The sequence below is a fragment of the Lepisosteus oculatus genome, chromosome 11 (genome assembly GCF_040954835.1).
Source record: "Lepisosteus oculatus isolate fLepOcu1 chromosome 11, fLepOcu1.hap2, whole genome shotgun sequence".
In the NCBI taxonomy this organism is placed as follows: domain Eukaryota; kingdom Metazoa; phylum Chordata; class Actinopteri; order Semionotiformes; family Lepisosteidae; genus Lepisosteus; species Lepisosteus oculatus.
In genome coordinates this window covers 40,029,846-40,053,618 of record NC_090706.1, presented here as the reverse complement: position 1 = coordinate 40,053,618, position 23,773 = coordinate 40,029,846, and the positions used below count along the sequence as shown (strand labels likewise).

At 46.4% G+C, this 23,773-nt stretch overlaps 1 protein-coding gene across 8 annotated transcripts in view; it reads right to left on the bottom strand.

Annotated features, from left to right (window-relative positions):
* The window catches only part of dbn1 (drebrin 1), an 87,501-nt gene that overhangs the window by 21,684 nt on the left and 42,044 nt on the right, over window positions 1–23,773 (bottom strand). For 6 of the 8 annotated variants that reach the window (XM_015349909.2, XM_015349908.2, XM_015349911.2 and 3 more), the window contains 3 exons: window positions 4,986–5,041; window positions 3,172–3,284; window positions 1,210–1,299 (listed from right to left, as the gene is read on the bottom strand). In XM_015349909.2, coding sequence (XP_015205395.2) covers window positions 1,210–1,299; window positions 3,172–3,284; window positions 4,986–5,041 — 259 coding nt within the window. The remainder of the gene's footprint in view (window positions 1–1,209; window positions 1,300–3,171; window positions 3,285–4,985; window positions 5,042–23,773) is intronic. The other 2 variants (XM_015349910.2, XM_015349912.2) reach the window with 1 other exon arrangement.

Here is a 23,773-nt window from a genome sequence, read left to right as displayed (position 1 = left end):
TGCACAGGAATTTGATATCTAAGGGGAGGCAGCCTTGTTAAAATGAGGCTCTTCTCGCACAGCGAGGCTGCACAGATGTGTCTCAGCAGCTCTGTGCTTCAGGTGAAACAGTCTCCTGCACGAGTGTCTGAACAGGGTCCCTGCAGGAAACTCAAGAATGAGCCATCAGGCAGAGTCTTGCTGTGCTTGAGTCTCAGCACTGCGTGTTGAGGACTCACTTCGGCTCTTCGGTATATTTAAACATGTTAAACATGATTTTCAGGAGGATCAGCACTCAAATACAAACTACATGTCACAAGTGGAAACAATGTCGAAGGGCAACTGAAACCGAGAGGCATCACTTCATTACACAAAGGGTTGTGGGAGTGTGGAACAAGCTAGCCTGGATCCTTTCAATAAACAGCTGAACGAGATCTTCAGAACAATAAGCTACTAACTACTGTACCAAACAAGCTGGGAGTTCTTATTCTTTTTTAAGATACATCGGCATTAGCATAAACATGAAAGATTTTTAATACTATTATTGTATTTTGTTGTTTGGTTGCCTTATGATAACATCCCACTTCTTATCCCCACTCTTTTTTGTACCTAAAAGGCAGGGGAGAAAAAAAGTTACACATTGCAAAATATATTTACAAAAACCATCATTCAGGAAAGTCAAACTGAAACTTTTTGATGCTTGTGAACCAGTCCTGACCCTATTTGCTATGGCTGTCCACCCTGTGTGTTGGTTTCACTGTGAAACAAACTGTATTAGGTGCTGCGTTGTGCCCAGAATTTCTTTAGCCTTCTCCTCTTGGTGCTGCATAACTTTTCACAGTTACGAAATTGTCTTGGAGACAAATGTCAGCCAAGACCACAAAATAACAAGGTTCTGGAAAGACACTGGTAAATGACCTGCCTCTTCAAGATCTTGTCAAACATTCTGGATCAGGGATTTGTTTTCACTAAAACAGCATGAAATGTCACAGGAACAGGACATCACTGAATAAATCAAAGCAGACAGGGTGCAAACAATTCAGTCAGCTGCCTCCAAGCTGTTTTTTCCCACTCTTTTTTTTTTTAATCTCAAAGCCTGTTCATACTAGCTCTGCCCAGACCAGAAGGACTAAATGAGGCAGTTTAGGCAAACAATCTCTACTCCTCTCGCTTGGAACATTTCGTATGGTGTAAATCTCTAGTAAAGGTGAAAAAAGGGTGGAATGTTACCTCAGTAGCACCGACCTGAAAAAACTCCGCGATCGTGGCCACGTGGCTGGCACACGCACACTTCCTGGCATCCGGCACGTCCTCGCCCACCTGAGAGGAGAGCAGGAGAGTCAGACACTCCTCAACCTGACTTTCAGGGAGGGCTAGTACATACTTTAGAAACAGCCCACCGGCATTCTGCCACCAGAGAAAGAGCCAGACAAGACGAGTATATGTTTTTGTTCATTTGATTCGGAGAGCTGGCACTGACTGCTGAGGTGGCATTGTAAACGCCGGCAGCTGGCAGGTCACAAAGTCGCTTTTGGGCTGAAAGACCTCGTTCAGTCCCAGTGTGCCAGTATCAGGAGACTCTGGGGCCTGACCAGGTTAGGACTGAGGTCGGGACCACAGGGACTGGTACAGTATGTGCTATGAGGAGTGCCTTTCTTAGCACAAACGATGATTAAATCTGTACGGGGTACACTGATTTAATTAGATTGTAAAATGCATTAAATGTTAAATTTGATTGCAGCAAAACTGATTGCTGCAAATTGGTATTTCTTCTTTTTCTTCTTTTTAACAAAGAGGCGTAATTATGAAACAAAAGCATTAATCAACTGTTTTTAAGATCGGAGCGCTGTTTAACGTGCTTTTGTTGGAGTTCTTCTGTGTACTTTTTAAAGGTAGAGTGCAGTCAAAATCCCCAAGAGTCAGCCTGCAGTTTTCTGCAGCATTGGAATGAAAAAATCTAATGAAATACCAGGTCTGCTGTAGATGGGCTGTTGTTAAAATAAGTAACATTAAATCAACCAGCTTGAATACTTACCATCATTCTTTAGCTAAATGACAGCTAAATTGCAAACTATTAACCACTCAAAGTTGAACAGTTAACCTAATTCAATTAACCACTTGAAGGAAATCACTTCACATCAAAACAAGTGTGTCTTAATCGCACCAGCTGCTGTCCGTCAGAAACACACGGTGGCAAATCTAGTTATGACACCATTCTTCCCCTCTCTGGCACTCTCGCCATTCCAGGACAGATGTTCCAGGAGATCAAATTTACATCTGTCAGAGAAGCCACAAACCCCTGTTAGAATGTATGGGGGTAAAAGATCATGCTTTATTTTTATCTACTGCTGTTCGACCTTCCTAGGTATGGCATACAATCTTGTCCACCATCTTCTGCATGGATTATCTTTTGTTATTGCAGCTTTGATTATTAAGTCCCAAGGTACTGTAATTAACTCCTCCAAGCAAACACTTTCTTAATTGGCTAACCAGCTGCTTGTGGAAACCAAGGTTACTGCAGTGGAGGAGGCACTTAAGGAAACACTGGACCTTCTGTATTCCAGCGTGGTTTGGCGGATGATACAGACTGGGAATTCGAGCGAGAGGCTGAGGTTTGTAAAATCTGAAATCCCCACTGCGAAGCAATGGGAGTCTTGTTTTCCACGCCTGTAATTTAACTGGAAAAACAGATTCCTGGTGGAGACATTTTAAGCCATCTTATCTTCTACAATCGTACTTCCCAGATATAAGCTATAAGAGTAAACCACAGCCCGAACCCCATGCCAAGTATGAGATAGCAGCTTCCAGAGCTAGATAAATTACATGCTCCCAGGCAGCCAGCCCGGGTGCAGCACCATTAAACACTGAATGTCTCTGGGGATGAGCAGTCATGAATCGGGAAGACAGAGTCCCAGTGTCCTGGCCGAATTTCCCCCTGCGCTTTACCAATCATGGCCTCCTAATAATCCCCATTTCTGAACTGGCCTCATCACTCTGCTCTCCTCCCCACTGAGAGCTGGTGTGTGGGGAGCGGACTGGCACATCATCCAGGTGGGGCTGCACACTGGTGCTGGTGGAGGGGAGTCCCCATGACCTGTAAGGCACTTTCAGTGGAGTGTCCAGAAAAGAGCTAAAGAAGTGTAAGGAATAATTATAAGGTAAGCACCCAGGATTGCAGAAGTACACACTCACCCAGTTGATGAGGATGTAGCGAGGCAGGGCAGCAGTGGGCTCCTTCAGACTGCAGAAGCCATACATGACCCGTGTGCTGTCAAAAGACAGGGTGATCTCTGGCAGCCCGCCTCCTGGTGGTGGAGAGAGGAAACGCAGCCTGAAGCGCAGGTCTCCATCAGGGCAGCCCCCAGTTTCAGCCCCAGCCAAACTGGCAAATACTTTATTCAGTCAAGTACTGGTTTTGCTGGTTAGTATGGTCTGTTTGCCACTGACTGAAAACAGGAATAACACTTGCCTATGCCGATTCTCCTGTTGTGAGAGCCAGCGAGTATTACAGGGAACGGAAGCTGCTGTACTCTGACTTCCTAGTTGTTGGAGGAAACTGGAGCACATGGACAAAACCCACTAGAACCGCAGGATAACATGCAAACTCCACACAGAACATGTCACCATCACCTTTTCAAAGTATCTGTAACACCTCGGGCTACTAAAAAGATCCAAAAAGGCCAATCAGCAGTAGAGGAGTTTACTGCCATATGTACATGTAATTTGCAATTCTTACACACTAGAATCATTCATGAGCGTGGAGCTGATGCAAGGGCCTGCTGTAGTCTGTACCAAGAGCTGCAAGTGTAAAAGCAACTGTGGTAGAATACCTTACAAACGCCTTTGACACACGGAGCAGGCCCAGTGCGACAGGACGCTGGTTGGACGCAGTCTGTAATACTGCAGGTCGAGCACTGGCAGTGAGTTAAGTTGCAACGACAGGAAGCTTCACAGTCCCACAGGTCCAACCCTCCACAGCAACTTAACCAACCAGCCGGGCTCCTTTTACCCCACTTACTGCAGGGGACACACTGGCTTCAGACTACCCTGGGGCTGCTTTGAGATCAAACCGGACCATCCAGAGCAGACGAGGAGAGCCTGAATCCCGGGTGTTTGAAAGGACTCTACGCCCCGCTGTCACTAACAGGAGAAACGGTCAATATGAACAGCCCCAGCACCAAGGCCATGCAGGTATATCTTTCTATTTCCACAGCTGTGATAACCACTATGGAAAACTTCAGCAGACGTTTTGGAGCTGCTTTCCATGATGCTGCTTCTACAGAGGACAGAAATGCTTGTGGTGAAAATGAAGATGTTGTTCTCCCAAAAGCTAATTCCGTATTAAGTTAGTAATCCTCACCGATATCTAGAAGGAAGTATTAAAGGAGATCCAGCCAGTGCTCTTTTCTGACTTTATTACCGGGAAATGGTGAAATTCCTATCACTGAGAACCTAACCTGAACAGCCCAGGTGTGGAGGGAATTATTTCGTTCCAGAACCGAACAAACATATGTGCAAAAAAATACGTATTTCATCTTTAAAACACACCACATCGTCATTTACCATTAGATCTAATTCAATATTAGATAACACGTACAAGCTATTATTATTTTAATTGCTGGATAATTAAATCCTAGCTCTCTTTCTAGGCTTGTTGCTAAATCTTATAATCTTCTGCCAAAGGTTTTCTTTTTGCTGGTGTTACGCCTTGCAATTTTACAATGTCAAAAGCTCAAATACAGTTTTCTTACCTAAATGGCAACAAACATGCTTGATGTCAACAACAACAGAGCTTGTCAGCGATAATAGTGGCTTCAATATTGATAAATACAGCCTTTGGTGTAGTTCTCAAGTTGCCTTTGGGGGACAGTCATTGCAAAATTACAGGGCTTGTTGGTTGCTTTGCTTTTTCACATTATTGACTTAAAGCGCAGTGAATATGCTTCAGGAGTGTTAGCCAAAATGCTAATAAGACGTAACAAATACAATGCAAAGACTCTGCATACCTCCGGAGGACGCCAGTGTTAGGTCATTGGTGTTGTCCTCATACGTGTATAAGGCCCTGTGGAGAAAAGACGACACCCTTAGGGAGAGGTACAGGGAAGGCGGGTTGTCACACACACAGATCAGTACGCATTGTCAAAATGGAGATGGCATCCCAGAGTGATGTGTGCTCCAGGCACAATGAAGCTTGTAGGGACACCGCACAACCCTGATACACAAAAGCACATTTGAAAGAGCTTTTCAAGTGAGACTCACAAAACACCTCGGAGATTCGGCGTACCCGATGGGATCTGAACGGAGAATTTCCACAGACAGAACAGCTGTAGCCCCTAGCGTCCCAGAGCTTGCAGGGATGTTTTACATCCCTGTGTCAACATTAGGAGTAGCTTACAAAAGCAGGAAGTTCTCTCGCCCAAGAAAGACTTTCCAACCCATTACAACTGCTCATTAGAGAATGAAACCGATTCAAAACAACCAGTAACCAGTGTGTGGACCCGAGCTCTGTGTTAAATGAGATATTCAATTAGAATAAACAAACTCACAGTCACATTCTAAACAACCTAGAGTCTAGTTAACATTTTAGGCTAAAAGCCAAAGAAGCTCAACAGTATTTTCATCTACACACTAACAGGAGGAATTTCAAGGCTTTTGTCTACTGTGGAATCATTGCTCTGCTTTTTCAAATGAGAATAGGCAAAATGTTCCAAAAACATTTAATTACAAATGTACATTTTTCAAACCAGTCAGCTATTAACTGAGACGTCCCTTAAAGTTCAATTTCAGAAATAGGAGGGCAACGTTTTCTCCAGCGTTAAAAAACAGGCAAGCCTGAAAACGCTTGTTAGACAGAAAACTCAGAATAAACACCCCACTACATGACAAAATCTGCTCCTTCCCCAGTCAATGTACATATTCTAAACCTTTTTTCCAGTTACAAATGTTTAGCAGTTACTATCTAACTGATCCTTTAAGAGTCCTAACCATCAGTGTCCTGGAAGAAACCAGGGTATCAACTTCACCAACACGGCTGGGCAGCTTTTTCCACAGCCCTCCGCGTAACCAAGAGCCTCCTGTTCTCGGTTTTAAATGCACCTCCGAGTTTCTTGTTTTCTGAAGGCGATTTGCTGCATACGAGTCACAGGATAAATCGGATCACATTACGTACGGTCTGCTCTCACCGCCACAAACAAAGCAGACACTTCAGAACTGCCACCACTCTCACAGGAAACCATCAAGGCCACTCGACCCCCTCATCTGTTAGTACTTTATTGATCCACAGACCTCACTGAGGTGCTTTCTGAATTTCCGGCTGTTCTTTTTACAGACTAAAAGAGAAAAATGCAACAACCACAACAACAACAACAATAATAATAATAAAACTCCTGTAGTTAGAAATTCATCAAGCACAAGCTCTCCGGGCAGAAGCAACATTCTTTCTTTCAGCTGGGACTCCAGAGATGAATTCAGAGCTTGCAACGACCTCACCAGCCTGTTTTTCGTGAATGCAGCTCTCTCATCACTGCCTCTCAGGCCTCATTTGCTCCACAGTGACAGAACCCAGGTTAAGCAGAAATCACAAAGCACAAAGCTGCCTGTAAGCTTTTGTGCATCTATCCGTTCTCTAAGTGCTTCTTCAAATTCAGGGTCGCTGGGGAACTGGCAGGCCGCTCCCAGCAAGCAGTGGGCGCAAGGCGGGGTACACCTTGGACAGGACACCAGTCCACCGCAGGGCAGACCCAGACCCAGACGCCAGTTGACCTAGAACCGTGCTGTGTGAGGAAACAGGAGCACCCTGAACATGGGGAGAACACACAAACTCCACGCAGACAGCACCCCAGGTCTGGAACTGAACCTCAGCAGTGCGAGACAGCTATGCTCACCACTACGCCACCATGCTGCCCGTCTGTAAACACACGGCCGCCATTTTGGCCTCGGACGTAGATGCCGCCGAAATGACCGGCACGACAAGGTACTGAGTCAGGTTTGCCGGATCCTCAGAATGCCTCAGGATCCCTCCTTCCTCTCGCTCGGCTGCTCACAGCCATTGGGCCAGGAGGGCCTTCTCAAAGGGACCTGCACGGTGCTCACAGACTCCCCGACAGCTGCGCCCCACTGCAGCTTGGTTTCCCTACAAAGCATCATTCCTTCAGCACTTCACACCCTGCAATCAGATGATCTCCCACCTCTGCAAGCCTGCAGATACTTGTTAGGCCAATTTTAATTCTAAAATTATCCATACTGGCATAGCAGAGCCGTGCCAATGTCGTCAAACCATGAAAGTCTGAGTCATATATATGTACTGTATATAATATACACATAGTTCACCATCTATACATACAACCCTTGACAATTATTCATCACAACATATAGCATCTTCTGAAAGGAATAAAGCAAACAAACAGATACTGTTTTTTTTGTTTCTTTTTTTTTTAATACATTTCTGCTTCCCAGCATGGGATGATCCTCCACTTGATCCTCTGCAGCCTGGGACGAAGCTCTGCACTCGGATTCCTCCTGAACAAACATGGCTTTTAGCAAAACAGGTCCACCTTCTTCCTCTCTGGGAGTGACAACCAGCCAGTCTGTCAGTCGACAGCCGTGATGTGGGACTTGTCTGAAGTCAGTGCAAGTCCACAGCCACCCTTTCAAGTATCCTGCACCGCGAGGCAGGAAGCTAAGACTGAACTAAACTAAGCTCCTGGCTCCCAAAGTCCACAGGGAGCCCATCTCTTCCAGGACCATGTGGGCCAGGTGATTTGGGCTAAATTCCAGCACGTTGCCAAGAGCGGATCAATCCGAGAAGGAATTCTTCCCGCTGTCAACGTGTTCCCAATAAACAGGAATTTCAAGAGGAATTGGGGAAAATTCCTCATCCCCCCCCCCCCCCCAGCGCCCCTGCCTGCTCACCGATGTCCTTGAGAAAGAGACTGAAGAGGAAGGGAAGGGAGGAGGATGGGGGCTCAATTATCATATATCACTGGATTCCAGAAACCGGCAGAGGGACATGCAGCTCGGACACAAGCGGAATGGAGAGATAAATGAATTGATAACGGGGGTTCATTCCGAAATGGTATTAAGATGGAGTACCTCGGAGACAGGAACAGAGACCATCAGCTCTGAATCAAAGTTAGCACTTGAGCAGTCTTATATAAATGAAGGTGAAAAGGACATTAACCTTTATATTAAGAGAAATTGTTAGCGCTGACAGTCTATAATGGAACTGGGAAAACAATGACTTTCCTTTAGAAGAAAAGGAAGGTGAAGACTAACTGTAATTATAAAAAGCAAAGAACCGAAAAAGAATATGACAGCAGGTTTACATCAGAGATAAGACTTTGAACCTCCAGCACTTGAGATATGAAAACCAAAACTCCAAAATAGTGGAATTATACTGTATGATAATGAGGACTGTATACATAACAATGATCTATCACTGTGTTAAAGCTGTGCTTCATTTAATACTTAATGTTGTTCACACTCACAACAGGACTATGACAAGCCTGCTCATTTTACTATGGCATGGCTCTGTATAACCTCTAGCCTCTACATTTGCCTGCTACTTTAATATGCAGCAATTAAATCTCCCCTTAATTAAAGCTCCCCTAACAAATTCCCCGGTGCAGGGACTTATTTCACTGTGACACCAGAGTAAGGGCACAATGCTGCACTAATGGGCTCTCAAGGGCCAATTAGAGTCCCTGCCACTACTCCCTTAAGTAAGCAATGAGATGTCTGTGCAGAGACAGAAACCTGACGATGCCCTGGTCCTGTGGATTTAAACACGCTGTGAGATTTCCACACAGGTCTTCGGTATCTTAGGTACATCTTTTGTCTCTCATCCTTTCCAATTAATTCCAACAAAGTCAGAATTGAATTTAAGTTCATCAACTGCAATCAACTAAATAAAAGGTAGAAAACCTGCCCAGGAATGACAACGCACGGGATGATCTGGAATCCCAAGCACCGCGCAACTGGGCAATTCAGAACACAAACATCAGCATCTAGATGACAAATTCATAAATATAGGAACTGCAGGACCTAAGAAAATAGTCTCAGCAGGCATGTCTGAAAATCAACTAAAAGCTGATTTAACCACAGCACATGAAAAAGATATAATTCACAAAGCATCCCGGCTGAGGACAGGGCTGTTGCTGCTGCATTTCAGAAGCCGTAACTCTGTTTAAGCAAGGGGAAGACCAGGACTAGCATAACATTTCCGTGGACTAAAACTTGGAGCCATATTTGTAATCGATCAAATAAAGCTGTATCTTCACAACCCCATGCAAAAGCCAAGAAGGCAGAATTTAAACTTCAGAGTAAGGATAGCACAAACGACACACTAAAAAATAATCTCAAACTGGACTTTTCGTTTTAAATCTGAGGACACAATCGCCGATTTTGGTGGTAAATATTTTTGTGCGTTCTCAGCTCAATAAACAGTGCATCTTGAGGCGCTTTAACAAAAGTGCACACTGCTGAGGCCTGTACCCAAGCAACACAAACACCAACTGTCACTTCCTCTCCCCCACGAGCAGCTCAGTGGAGTCCAGTTCCTTTTACGCCTCACTACTGAATCCTTCCAACAAAGAGCTCTACACTCCCGAGACAAAAGCAAGAACACAAACCCAATACAGACGCCTTTCTGATCACAATTCTCGAAGGGCTTTCAGCACTCCATATTCTGCACATTCTGCATCTCACATAAAGCAACCAAAGCTGGTTCCTCTCCATTACATTACACAGTGGAAACAGTGGAAATGCGGAATAATGTGGATGTGGATATAATAAATGGTTTTTAAATAAGAAAGGCAATGCTTTTCCAAGACAAAACAGCTTTTTCCAAAGTCGTTGAATTTTCTGTCTCCTCACGCAACACATACATATTCCTCTAAATGTGGACTGGTCCAGTGGGACTGTTCCGTAGGCTCTGTGGCTCAGGATCTGCGCCTGTGGCTGGAAGGTTGCCGGTTCGTATCCTGCGACCGGCAGAGGAATCCTACTCCACTGGGCCCCTGAGGAAAGCCCTGCACCCCAACTGCTCCAGGGGCGCCGTGTAAATGTCTGACCCTGCGCTCTGACCCCCAGCTGCTCTCCCTGTCTGTGTGTCTCATGGAGAGCAGGTTGGGGGTCTGCGAAAAGACAAATTCCTCATGCAAGAAACTGTATATGGCCAATAAAGTGATCTGATCTGATTCTTGCATTCCGAAGTGAAAATCTGACAGCTTAAATTCCTCAGACGGTCACGCACAGAATGATTCCCATCCTAATACACACGTGACACAGGAATGCAAGGTATTATTATTAGTTTTAGAGCAGTACCAGCCTGAAAAATGAATGTTGAAAGAGGCTAACAAAATTTAAGATGCTGTAGATAAAAGTCACAACTGGGCCAACGCCTGACAGATGACATTTAATACAGACAGTGCAGAGTTCTGTGAGCAGGTAGTTAAAACAAGCGGTAGAACAGCAAGACGAGGAACAATCGGCTGGAAGGGTCAACTTATAAGACCTGTGTTGATGTTAACAGATAATGTCCATCTTCTAGACATTACATGCCAGCAATAAAAAACATTGCCATGTGTAGTTAAGGGATGCTGTGTCAAAGCTTTATAATGCACTGATAAGAACTTGTATAGAACACTGTATACAATTTTGATCACCAAATATATTACGTATATTATACAAATATATTGCTGCACTGGAATCTGTCCAGAGAAGAACAACAAGACATTTCACGGCGCAGGAGTGTCCCACACTGACGGGCTGGAGGAACTGAGTCTCTTTAGTCTGAAGGGAGTGTCCCACACTGACAGGCTGAAGGAACTGAATGCTTTTAGTCTCTAACAGAGAAAATAGAGAGGGGACTTCAAACAAAGTGGAAGAAGACATAACACCCAATGTCCTGTTACTTGCCAAGCTATAAATATGACCCTTCCCATTTGGATAAGATGTGTCAACAATTACGTCACCCTCAGCTTGGTGAGCTGCGTACACACTCTGCCAAGGGGACTGAAGAGGAGCAAAGGACATGGGGCACAGGAAGAGAAGAAGAACCCAGCAGGAAGCCGAGGAAGCTTCAACACCACCGCGCTCTCCACCGCGGTGAGCCCGACCCTACCCCAGAAGGCTCAAGGAGCCGTTTCACACGTTTCAAGCCTCCTCTGCAGACATGCAGACACACTCCGCTCCCCCTTCCCTGAAGCCACAAGTCAACAAACCCACAGGAAGGAAAGGGAAAGCATCACTGTAGGCTGACCAGCCAGCACTTAAATCGACACAGCCAACCGACGGCTTAAAGAACTGGGAAGAGATCATTCAAGAAGACCTCCTTTACTCCCGAACCAAGCAGGGGAAAATGAGCTGGGCGATCTCCATGGAGTACAGAACACGACACCCTTCTTTCACACTGCATTACTTACATAAGCACCTTGGATGGTAACGAAGGGAGAAATAATTCCCATTTCGTGATTCAGACACCATTATCCTCACATCACTACAGCGCTGCTTGCCCGGGCAGAAAATAATGATCTGAGATTCTCTCTGCATGTGCAGTACATCACAGCCAAACTGTGACATTTCTATGAAAATAAATCTCCGTTTTCCTGTAAGCATCCAAACTAGAGCACGCTGGAAACACCTCTCCTGATTAAATGCAGTACAAAACCTTTGGCTGTTCAGGGATCTAAGTATTTACTGTATATGCTGTATCAAGAAAAAAAGAACAGCTTAAATAGCCAATAGAAAAAACAATGGACAAAGTTAATCAAAGTTCATCAAGCATGAGACTTTACACACTGGACATAAACAGGTCTAACCTCCACATCGCCGCTTCAATACAAACATCTGCAATCACACATTTATGGGCCTTTGCTTCTTTCAAGACTCTGTTTAATGAGATACTTGGGAAACAGCTACTAGCATCCTACTGAGTTGGACGAGACGAAAGGCCTCTTCTCCTTTATAACCTTTCAATGTTCTGTTGTTACGTTCAATTCTGAGTTTACTATCAACTTTATGTGGTTGATCTGAGGCCCCTCTACTGGTTGTGCGATTCTGGAATAAGTATGAGGATTAACAAACGCCCTGCTCCGTTAAACACTATGCCCAGGTGCAAACATGCCACATGAACTAATGGATGCCCTCCTGTTGGCCACTGGGAAGCACCACTGTATTTCAGGGCTGATTTCACTGATCTGTGGGGAGACCATCCAAAACTTAACAGATCTGAGATGTCTGAAATCTCAGAAGAAATCCTTTTAAGCAAGATCTTAAAAAACAGAAACGTGCTGCTAACAGCAACAGATACATGGGCGAGAGTTTCAAATCCTCCTTTCTCTTAAAGCGATGGTGTTACCCAACACCTACGGTGTAGACCCGGGTCATGTCGTTACACACAACTGCAGAGGCACCCCTGAGGCCATGTGCGCAAGACCTCCTCGAACCCGAGACCATGCACTGGCACTGGGGGGAGTTTGTCAAAGACAACGGCTCCGATGCCCAGGCATGTTGGAGAGATGAGCACTAAGGTCATTGCTAACCCTGTGCAATACAGTAGTTGCAACCATCAGCTGAATTTCTTTCAAGAAAAGGTACAGTATGTCCAGTCATTTCTGGTTTGGTTTTATAGCTAACAGCTGATCAGCTGCTATTGACTGCGCACACACATAAAACATGCATTTCATTTTAGGAAAGGCATAAGAGCTGAACTTACACACGTGCGCTCTTTCAGTTTCAGGAGAGATGTCAACTCCTGCCCTGTCTCAAGAGTGTCCTGGTGAACACAGAGCCCCATTTATGAGGTGAGTCTGTATGCAGTATCTGTTCTTTGTGAATACCCAGTGATCAGTGCACAGTGCTGTGTAAACAGCGCACAGTATGACAGTATTTAAAAGACAGGATACACACATCGCCTCGGGAAAGAACAAGAGAAAAGGATTACACAAAAAGTTAATTAACAGGAAATTAAAGGGATAACCTAGCAGTTCATTTCAGTTCACTGGGGAACAGGTGTCTAAGCTGGAACCACAAATCTTAGCACGTGTTTATCTAAAAAAGTAAGGCTTGGTTCTGTGATATAATATAAATGTTCGGGGTTGGTGGTGGTTTAATGCAGGGCTTCATTACTCTTTACTGACCAGCACTTGCTAAGAGAGCTGCATTCTCCAAACCCCTCCTATCACAGCGCTGTCTGGTCAGCAGAAATCAAATCACACGGACCCACGCTGAAGGCAGGGGCGAACCTGCACAAAAATCAATCTGCACGAGGCAGCCAAGCAGAAAGCAGGCGCATGCAGAACAGGGACAATGAACATCTCTACCGCAGGAACAGGGGAAGAGAATCTGATTGCAAAAATCAGAATATTAATGAGTTTCTTTTTATATTCTGGGGCGTGTGTACGCTCCCTCCCTCTGTGCATATATTAATTAGCAGGTTCACTGTCTGCAACAGGAAAGTGAGAATTGTATTTTTAGGTGGATGTTTAAAATCCTCGTGCACAGTCCTGTGGGGGGGGGGGGGGGGGGTGAGGCTCTCCTGTCTATGTCAGAAAGCAGAAGGCGATAAAAGAAAACACCTGTTAGTTTGCCGCATGACTGAGGTGAGAAAAGAAAATATTCCAGAGAACAGCAGCTGCCTTTCCAGCATTTCAGCAACTTAAGGTCTGGTGGTTACCCTCATGAGAAAAACACAAAAAGCATGACTCTTATACTGTGCAGTTTCAAACATTTCCGGTAGGTTTTCACATACTGTATCAAGTCACTCCTGGCCTGGGCTTGCAATTCCGAAGGGCGCCCAGAAATGGAAAGGCATCAGTCTCAAGAACCACAGCGTTCCGATTCACATCGTCTGAGTGAGCGTCGCTGTCTGACCAGGGCCGATGTGGTATTCAACACTTGGTTGAATGCCAAGTCTTAGTATCTTACTTTACATTTTGGCGTTGCTCAATTTGGCAAAATGACTTGAGTTTAGCATGAGGTGCTGCATATTCTTTTTAAATTAAACAAAAAACACAGAAAATATGCTCAGAAATCTGCAAGCTTGATTTAAGCTGCCCATCCCTGCTGTTGAAACCGATTCCTTCTTCTGAAACACTGCTTATTTTTCAGTAGGGCTGTTCAGCTCTAATATTTTACACACGCGTCTTCATTTGGTTTTTAAATATATTATTATGGTAAGGTAATTTTATATAGGATACTTACATTTATATTAGTATACATATTTAGAATTCTTTTTATTCAGGAGCTAAACGATTTACATTTTGTATACCTGAGGAAAAAATAAAAAAGGGTAAGAAGTGCATTTGAACAGTCCGTGGTCGTACAGGTATACAGACTGCTATGGTCAGGCAGCGAAAAAGGTTTCGACAGAGCTGATAAATTCCCAGTTGCTGGAGCAGAGAGCTGGAGTTGTCAGTGTGAGGGAGAGGAGTGGCAGTGTGCGAAACGCACTGCACATCAGCTGAACAGGTCTATAAAAAGATCACATCACCTCATAAGCCCTAGCTGAAGTTCCGAGTACAAAATTCTTCACACCTACAGGACAAAGATGCAGTGGCAGCTGCCAAAACATGTGGTCGAAGAGTGTGAGGCAGGTGAAAAATCTGTTTTTCTCCTGCGATAGGTTTTCTTAGTGAGCGACGATCCAGAAAAAAAATGGAAACGCTGCCTTCCCATCTGCTGCACTTTGGTGTGGGTAAGAATCATCCTGCTCATCACGGCCTGCTCCAGTTCCAGGAAAGTAGCAGCAGGAGACGTGAGAACGCTGTCGAGACCCCAGTAGCGAGGGGGGAGGACCAAGGAAAACGGGGAAGGTTTTCTTTCCTTCTCCCTCACATCTTCTTGTGTTGCCTTCTGCGCAGACAGGTCACATGCTGCTCGTCCTTGTCCTTCACACATTTTAAATACCAGCTCTGGCTTGGTGAAAACGGGCTGATTTTTGGAAGGCGTGCGGAAAGCAGGCTTTGGGCGTGTGCCTTTCAGTTAAAGAGCCTGAAACAGCAGCCAGGGGTGGGGCTTGCCTTGGGGCCCTGTGGACACGCTTCCAGAAAGGACATAGCATTCCACCTCTGACAAAACTCGTCATTTCAACAGGTTAAATGACATTATTGGGAGTTAAAGGAGAAAAATAATGCCCAGGACGGGGGGCACCAGGGGGGCTCAGGCAGTATAGGGGGCCTCGGAAGGCCATCAGAGCAGAAGAAAGGCTGCCACCGCAGAGGAGGCTTTTGGTCCACGGCGGGTGACGTCGCAGGCACCCCCAGCCCCAGTGGCAGACGGCTCGAGCCCGTTCGGAAGCGGCACTCCGGACGGCCGTGCCTGTGCGAGGGCCCGAGGGGGCGGGATTAGGGACTGGCGGTGCCAGAATGGGAGGCAGCAGATGGAAAATAATTGCCTCTCGAAGAGAAGAAAAGGAGCTAATGGCCATGAGCGCCATTAAACAGCTGGGGGTCGCAGGCCCAGGAGCGGTCACCTAACCTGAAGCTTATTTTCAAACTAAATAACAGTGACCTTCTGTTTTTGAAACTAAGGAGCAGCTTATGGATAATTCCGCCGAAGCAGACCGAGTGGACAGGATGCCACAACGATAAACCTCCTGGGTCCCGGGATTTTAATTCACTCCCCATGTTAATGGATATCTATGCCGGAGAAATTTAAAGGGCCAAATCTCACATTGCAATGGAGTTCCTTCACTGAAACGCCCAAAGGTTAGGCAGCTGGGTTTGCTCAGAAAAGCAAATATAAAGAAGGCTTTAAGAAGATAACTACTTAGTCCCATAGGCTCCCCCTATGCTTCTGACTGCTGCAGCACTTGCAGGGAATCTCTCAGCACAGTCTGCCACCGCACCAGCGTGCAGCTGCAGTAGGGCTGTGATGGCAAAGGTCAGGCCAATCTCCCTGTGGGAGCCATGAGCAGAACGACCATCTAGCGTGGCTTCTGCTCTGCCCTTGCTGTGCCATTTCGAAAATGGACCCTTTTGAAGTGCCCTCGGCTTTGATCGTGGCTCGAGTTTAACAATAAAATGGACTGCCGTGATGGAATTAAAACCAGTAACCAGTAAGGAAACCACAAAGCGTGTTAAGGGTTCAAAGAGCTGCCCCCATTTTAATGAGTAGGCTCTGAAAACCCATGCATTTGTTAATTTTCCCTACAGAACGTCCATAGCTTGTGACACACACATCAGCTTTCTGCAGTGAATGCTTGCTTCAGGCTATGCGTTGTGCAGAAGGCATGGCTACCAGGTATAGATCTTTATGTCTGCTCTTTTTTTTTGTTGCTTTTTGTGTTTTGTATCAAGGAGGTAAGGTTTGTGTAATAGTTTTCCTTCTTACAGCTTGGAAGCTTGTTTAAATGTTAGCATAAATCATAAGTGGACCCATAACACCACAGCCTTTTCTGTGTGTCCATTTCTAGTTCTTTGTCAATTCTGAAGCAGTGTGGTTTCCCCAGCTGACGCGAGTCAGAAAGAGGTCTTGGGAGTTGTGCCACTGTTACCTCTGGTCCTCCTCTCACCTAGTTATCTCTGCACCATCAGTCTTGTGGTTAGGGTGTCAGTCCTTGCAGACCTATCAGAAAACAAACACTCAGGCTGGACATGTTGAACTGTAGTTCTGCAAACAAGCACGGGAGCAGCTCTTAGCAGAGGGAGTCAGTGGCATGACTAAGTGAAACATTTACACAGCAGGGAGATTATCGCTGTGTGCTGACAGCCGTATCCCACTGAGCTAGCCCTGCGCCTTGGCAGCAGTTGTGCGCGGTCCATACCACTCTCAGTGCTTGTCTAATTACTGTCACAGGAAGCATGACATCATAACAGTAGGCTGCTGTTTTTAGTTTTCTTCTTTGAGTCTTGCAGTAAATTTGAATGCTCAGTGAGCACCAAACATCATACCTTTCATGACTTTTTTTTGTTTCCGTTAGCGCAATCGGGGAAACTGTTTGATTTCCAGCACGCTGGGCTGGAAACACCTGTGTTTAAAAAGTCCTAAAAGCCTCCCTTCTGGGTGATTTTGGGTGTCCAGCCGATGGCTGAAACATTGTACCGGCTGTCTCGGGCCACTGCAGCCGGCTTGCTGATGCAATGGTTTAGTCCTGTGTGATCCCCTCACACACATTTCAGACTGGCAAAGGTTAGGATGTCAGATATCACCTTGGCCTCCCTGACGCAGTAAAACAGTAAGCAGAATCCCCGGGCCTCTGGGGCAGTTAACAGTACGCATGCCATGCAGGGACAGTCGCAGGTGGTCAGGCTGAATTCTGATGTCTGTGCCATGAGAACTCCTTGGAAACATCGAACAATCCCATTGTATTATCAGGCTCCAGTTGTACATGAGAGATAACTGCACCTTCAGCCAAACGGCACTGTAGAAAAACTGGCTGTAGTGCTGCAGTACCTTATTAATTCAGCCAGCAAGTCCTGGAAAGGTGGAAAATAAACTGCAGCACCCATAGAAAACCCACAGGAAGAAGAGGAGACCAGAGGTGCTCCCATCCAGAATCGGACCCATATTCAGTAGCATGGGGATCAAATGTGTTCAAAAACAAAACACTTGCAGAAGGAAGACCATGACATGATCTTAAGGGCCGAATGCATGCACCCAGAACTTTGATTCTGAAGTGCAGGAGATCATGACAAAGCAATCTGGCAACCCTACCACAGACGTACGCGCCCCTAGCTTCTTTCTCTCACACAGCATGGCACCCTCATGGGGTATCAGCTTACCCCATCTTTGAACTGAGCCATAGCTTCAGTCCCAGGCGAATAGTAGGAGTGTCACATATGGATCCCAGTGCTTAAATGACCACACAGTGCCAATGCAGCACCAGTCTAAATGCTGAACAATATCACTTATGCTGAAAAAGTGCGTTTCTCTGCTTGAGCCTCATCTCTACGACAGTGCAGCAGGTTGCAGCATCATCACCTGCCTGGAACCTGGATGTCTTTGGAGACCTGGTCTTCTGAGGGAGCAGATTCCACTGCTTCCAAGGAGGTGGCCCTGTGTGGCTCAGAAGCCGGGGTTGCCCCTGAGCGGGACATGGCTGAATCACACTGGCAGTGGTGAAGCACGAGAGCACCTCAGACGTGCTGGGAAAGTCACTGGCTACACAGCGGTTAGACAATCACGCTCAAGAGGACACTCCCTGCTGTCGGACACACTGTCTCTGTGGTAAACTCGGTTTAATGTGACAGTCTGCGAAGTGTGCTGTGGGTTAAAATGAGTAGTCTTTGTCGGCGTTTAAACTTTCAAGCAGTGCTTCTCAATCCTGGGTCCAAAGTGATTTTGCATTTTCATTTCAATCGCATACTTGGCAATTTAACTGTGATTCCTGTAAAAAAACGGCCAACTGGACCTTGCTTGTTCAGCTTTGAAAACCTGCCGCAGATCTCAAGCGATCTACTTTCATCAATACAGAACACTCAAATCTAAAACTTTTTGGAGGTGCAAGGAAAACATAATTCCATGCTCAGTAAAAGGTTCGAGTGAGTAAGAGTGGATTTGTGGAGATTGAGGATGCTGCACACTACTTTAATCACTACTATATTTTTTAGGTGTGACTGAATCACCCTGTAGAAATACCTTTCTCTTACTGCGAGAAAGGAGTTAAGACACTGCAGCTCAAATATAGCTTTATTCCTCAGAGGACTCCCAAGACGTTTCACATCCACCGAGAGAAATGCAATAATTAATCCACAGTCCACACCAACTGTAACTGTGTACTACAATGTAATTATTTCCCCACAGACATTCTCTTCGGCTATCAATTTAACTATTGGAAAACTTTGCAGTTCGACGTAGCATTAATCAGTAATGGGATTTTCTTGGTTATAAGTTATTTATCGACTCGTGAAGGGAAAGTGCTTATGAAATGCTACTCCGAAGGGGAAAGATAGTTTTCCCCTGGAAAGCTGAGGGATGGCATCTCTGTTTTCCTACTGCAAACGATGTTCCCAGACCAGGGAAGTAGACAACATTTCATTAACTTGGCTTGTAAAAGTTTAAAATGAAAAAAAGATGCATAAATTCATATTTAAATACATTTATGTATAATAATGTGAAACCTTAAAAAAGAAAAATGTCTCAGGAAAACTCCACTGGAAATTTCAATTCTTTAAATATCTGCTCAAGATCATATTGGCAAAACCTCAGTTTAGTTCAGCCAGAATTAATAAGCAGACCTACATCTCCAAACTCCTCAAGACGTCTTCCCTCATCTTCAGCGGTGGTCATGTACTTCATGCAGCACAACCTTTAGCCTTGAAAGGAGGATTCCTAAAAGTTGGAAGGTTTTGCCAAGAGTGGGTTTTTCAGAAAATGTATCTATTGCTTTTCACGAGGAAGAGAACCCCTCTTCAGCTCTGGTGAGGAGAGGCGAAGCTTACAGTGTGAAAGCGCACGGCAGCCCAGTCCGGGCGGAAAGGGCAGCTCCCAGAGAGAGGGGTTAATACAGACAGCTGGTCCTGTTTATCGATGAGTCCTCGGCTGCTGAGCCAGCGCACAGCCTGCAGCCGTGACGACCGCGGTGTCACACCACTCAACCACCGAGGAATCCCCCCTCCCTCCACCTCCCAACCACCCCCCCCCCCCCACCCTCCACCTGCCCACCCACTCATTTCCGCTACAGCAGAGAGAAACCGAGCTCCCCCCCCACTGCATCACCAAGACAACCAGCAGCATCCCCTCCGTCGCCATGGAAACGGCAGTCCCTCACCAGGAGCTCCACACTGGCACTTTCCCAGCAGGTAGGCGGAGCCTGTTCTCAGCTGCCGGCGGCTGGTGGGCTAGTGCTCTCCAAGCAGCATCCGCGGCTCATGGGGTATTCCGTCCACATCACCCACAACATCGGGACGGGTGACCAAGAGGCAAAACCACACCGGGCTGCAGAAGTTTCAGTCTGCAACTCCTCTGAGGTTTTCCTTCAGTACACTGGTACTGAAACATCCAAACACATACAGGTTAGCTCCTCATACACAGTATGTCTTGCACATGCTGAGAATCAGGCACGGCCCCCAAACTGTGGCCCTATCGTGTAATATCTGTCTAAATCCAGCGCCTCGAAATCCACCAACAGACAGACCCAGAAATGACGTCAGTCCAGAAGACCCACTGTGTCAGACTTGTCATGATGCCTTATTATTGCCTCTCAACCACATCTTTCCACATCGCCTCTTGTATTAGTGTCTATTTTTGTAAGGTGCAAACAGAGAAACTTAATAAAAATAAGAGAAAAATTAAATAAAATACCCCACAGACACACACAGACACACACAGACACACACAGACACAGCTCCATCATCCATAACAGCTGCTCAGACAACAGGCGATATTACAATCCAAACAGGGTGGCGACTTCTTTCCAAACTGCGTTTCGCTCAACAGCCCAGGTGCTGACATCGATATTACAGGAAACCGGTGGATTTGTTAGCCAGGGTCAGCCCGCCCTCCTCCTTCCCTGAACAGAAGGCTTTCTCCCCTCCCTGGGGGCAGGCAGGAGTTCCTGCAGCTCTGCGGTGTGAAAGTAACACCTGTCCTTCGCAGGAGCCAGGAGCCGGGAGGCTTGAGCGGACCATCTGCAGGCCCACGAGCCTCCAGTGCCTCCTCACCGGGCCCGGCTGCTCTTCGTCCTGCTCTTCGTAAGGGGCAGGTAAACAAGAGCGATGCTCAAACCGGACACTCTCCATCAGGACAGAGACGCTCTCTCCGTCTCGACAAGCAAGGGGGCGACGGAAGAGCAGAAAGCGACCCATCTCCTCCTGAAACGTCTTATTTACCATTACGGGGATCCCCTGCCTTTCGGGCTAAAAAAATAAAATCCTGACTCTGCAAACGCCTGACATGCACCTGGGATCTCGCGCCTTAGGACGTTGATTATGAATAGCCTGTTGTCTACTGCAATTCATCCAAGATTCGGGAGTTTGTAAAACCGCTTTTGTTTTTTTGTTTTTTTTTAGGCATTTCCTCAGCAGCGGGTATCGGGCCTGCCATTCCAGGAACATCAAAGAGCAACGGAACAAATAACTTAGCAGAGGGCTGGAAAAGTGCCATGAGAGAAAAAAAACTTTCGTGAAGTGATAGAACCTTCGGCAGTTCTGTTAAGTGTCCGTTTTAACCAGCTGCCGGTTATAAATGTCCTTTAATCTACTCACTTGAAAAGGAACTGGCTTCTGTGCGGCAACAACGGAGCAAGCAAAGGAAAGTCTAACTGTTCTCCAGGCCTCTCAGTAATTATTAAAGGAGTTAATTGGAAGATGAATCCAGAGACCATAAATGAGAGAATGATAAAAATAACACCGTGAGGTTATTACAGCAGGAGAAACAACTGAGAACTCAAAGGAATATATCAACCAAAAGAGAAAATCAAGGCAAAGAATTGTAGATCAAAAATGTAAAATCACTCCTGTATTTCTGTTACTGTGTTTAACAAACACCAAAAAAATTAAAATGAAACTATGTAAGCGTTTCATACAGCAGCCACAAGCAAGCACTCTGGTAGTTTTAATTTGTAATGTATGCGTTAGGTATTACATGCATGACCCTGTCTACAACAAGCAGGCTCTTCTGAGGTCAGCTCCTGGTGTTGTTGGTTTAAATCTCCCTGACAGGCTGTAAAAGGGAACCTTAAAACAAGCAACTCTTTTTATATACTGCATCTCTGCTTTACAACTGCAGCCCAGTAAAATCAGGATACTTGCAAGAGCAGGTTTGCCTCAAGATAAGCTTGAGAATGGGCTTGAATGAGGAGCCTGGTTTGGGGACAGAAAGGAGCTAGAGTGTTAAAGGCATTTGGAGGAATAACAGTCCCCTTGATGAAACCTGAAACCCTGCCAAGGTCGTTAATAATATCCACTAATTAAAGCTTGGCTTGCAGCCCAAGTCTGACTATACAGATAGACGGGCAGAGACAGCAGCGGGACGCTAGTTTATTATTGTTCGAGGCGAAGATGCTCAGGCCCACACTGCCGCGATGCTGCTCAGGGTCTGTCTGCAGTGGGCTCAAGGACCCAGACCAGCCGGGGAAAACAAAGAGGGCTCTGTTCCAGCTCCGCTTTCCTTCCGACACCAGGCAGCTCTGAAAGCCACCCCAGACACAACATACTGAAGAGTACGGCAGCTTCGCCCCAGCAGAGCCTGTGTCGATGTGGTCGGCTCGTCGGACGCCCAGAACGGCAAGACGAGGGTGCTGAAACGCGTCGCCTCTGATCTCGCCCAAACGGCTTGCGCTCTCATTAAAGATTAACGACGCGCAAAGTGGCTAAATTTAAAGCTGAACCTATATGCTTAACCCAGCCTCCTCTGCCAAGAAGGTTAAAATCTGAATAGACGGAAGATTATTCGCGAGGACCATTAGGGTGCTCCGAGACGGCGATCTTTGTCATCTTCCCTCCCTCCGCGGAGGAACCCGCTGAAACCCCAAAGACAGCTGCAGCTAAGCCATGCACAGAGACACTTCGCCGTTTCCACGGCAACCGCCCATCTGACAGCCACCGGAGGTGTGAAAGTTTTAATAAATTGTCAGAAAATTCCTCACTCCTTACGGAAGCAGCACTTTCTTTTTTGGGAAACGAAGCGGCCCGGAGAGCTAATATTTCACATACATGCCATGTTTAATACGACAGAGGACGAGCAGGTCCGGGAGAAGCTCACGTTTCTCCCCAGTTCAGGACTGCTGGCATCCGAGCCACTGTCGGTCCGCTTGCGTCCGCTCCCGGGGAACGCCACGCACGTGGCCGAGCACACAAGAACATGGGAACGGTACCTAACAGGACACCTCATCCAGCTGTTCCACGAAAGAAGCCAGGGTACAGGCAGCTTGTTCCAGACTCCCACCCCCCTCTGTGTAAAGCACTGCCTCTTGTCCTTGGTTTTAAATGCACTTCCACAGTGGCCTCCCCCTGTGTCCCGGAGCCCTGCTGAGGACGGGATGCAAGCCCTCCATCTGACATCCGCAAGGAAGGCCTCACAGAGCCTCTTTGTTCTGCCCTTACAGTGCATCTACCGGGCTGGCCTGCCAGCTGCAGCAGTCAGCGCTTCTGAAGACGAACTGCCCGAGACAAAGCACTGAGCCAACAGCACGAACCCCTTCTGTGCAGTTTCTCCAGCCACTCTTCCCAGCACTCGTGTGCACTGGTCTGTCCCTCCACAAAGCGCGATTCCGGAGAGGGATTTGTCTTGGGGTGTGTTCTGCATGTCCTGCTGCAAAAAGCCACGAAAGGCATTGGTGAATAGAAAGTGATACAGATTAAATTTTTTGAATGGCAAAACCTGGCAAGAGACAGTAAATTGCTACACATCGACAAGAACAAGCGCCAGGTGTGAATGAGCCGTTTCCTTAAAAATGACAGGCCGTTCCCTCCGACAAGCAAGTGCTTACAGTATATTTGCCATTAGTTTGAAAGGATGAATGGGTTTTAAGTGCTGGGTAGGCAGGAGCAATTACACAAATGGACTTATTCCATGCTCCACCTTTTGCATTCGGAAAGGATTGCTTCGAACAAATGAGACACTCGGGCGTCAAGGAAGGAGAAATACTGCACACAAGGACAGAGTGTATTCCCAGCCAAGGCCATACTGTACGTGTAGCTGATCCCGAGGAAGATCTGTGCCATCCCTGAAGACCCATCTCGTATCCGGTGTCAGTCTTTGGAACTTTTGCCGTCAGAAAGACGTGTTCGCTGTCCACAGCGAAGGGTGAAACGAGCATCGTTCCAGAGGCCAGCGGGCTTGCGAAAAGGCGACGGGAGACGGGACAAGCACACAGGGAGCCCAAGAGCCAGACGGGGTTAACAGAGGGAGG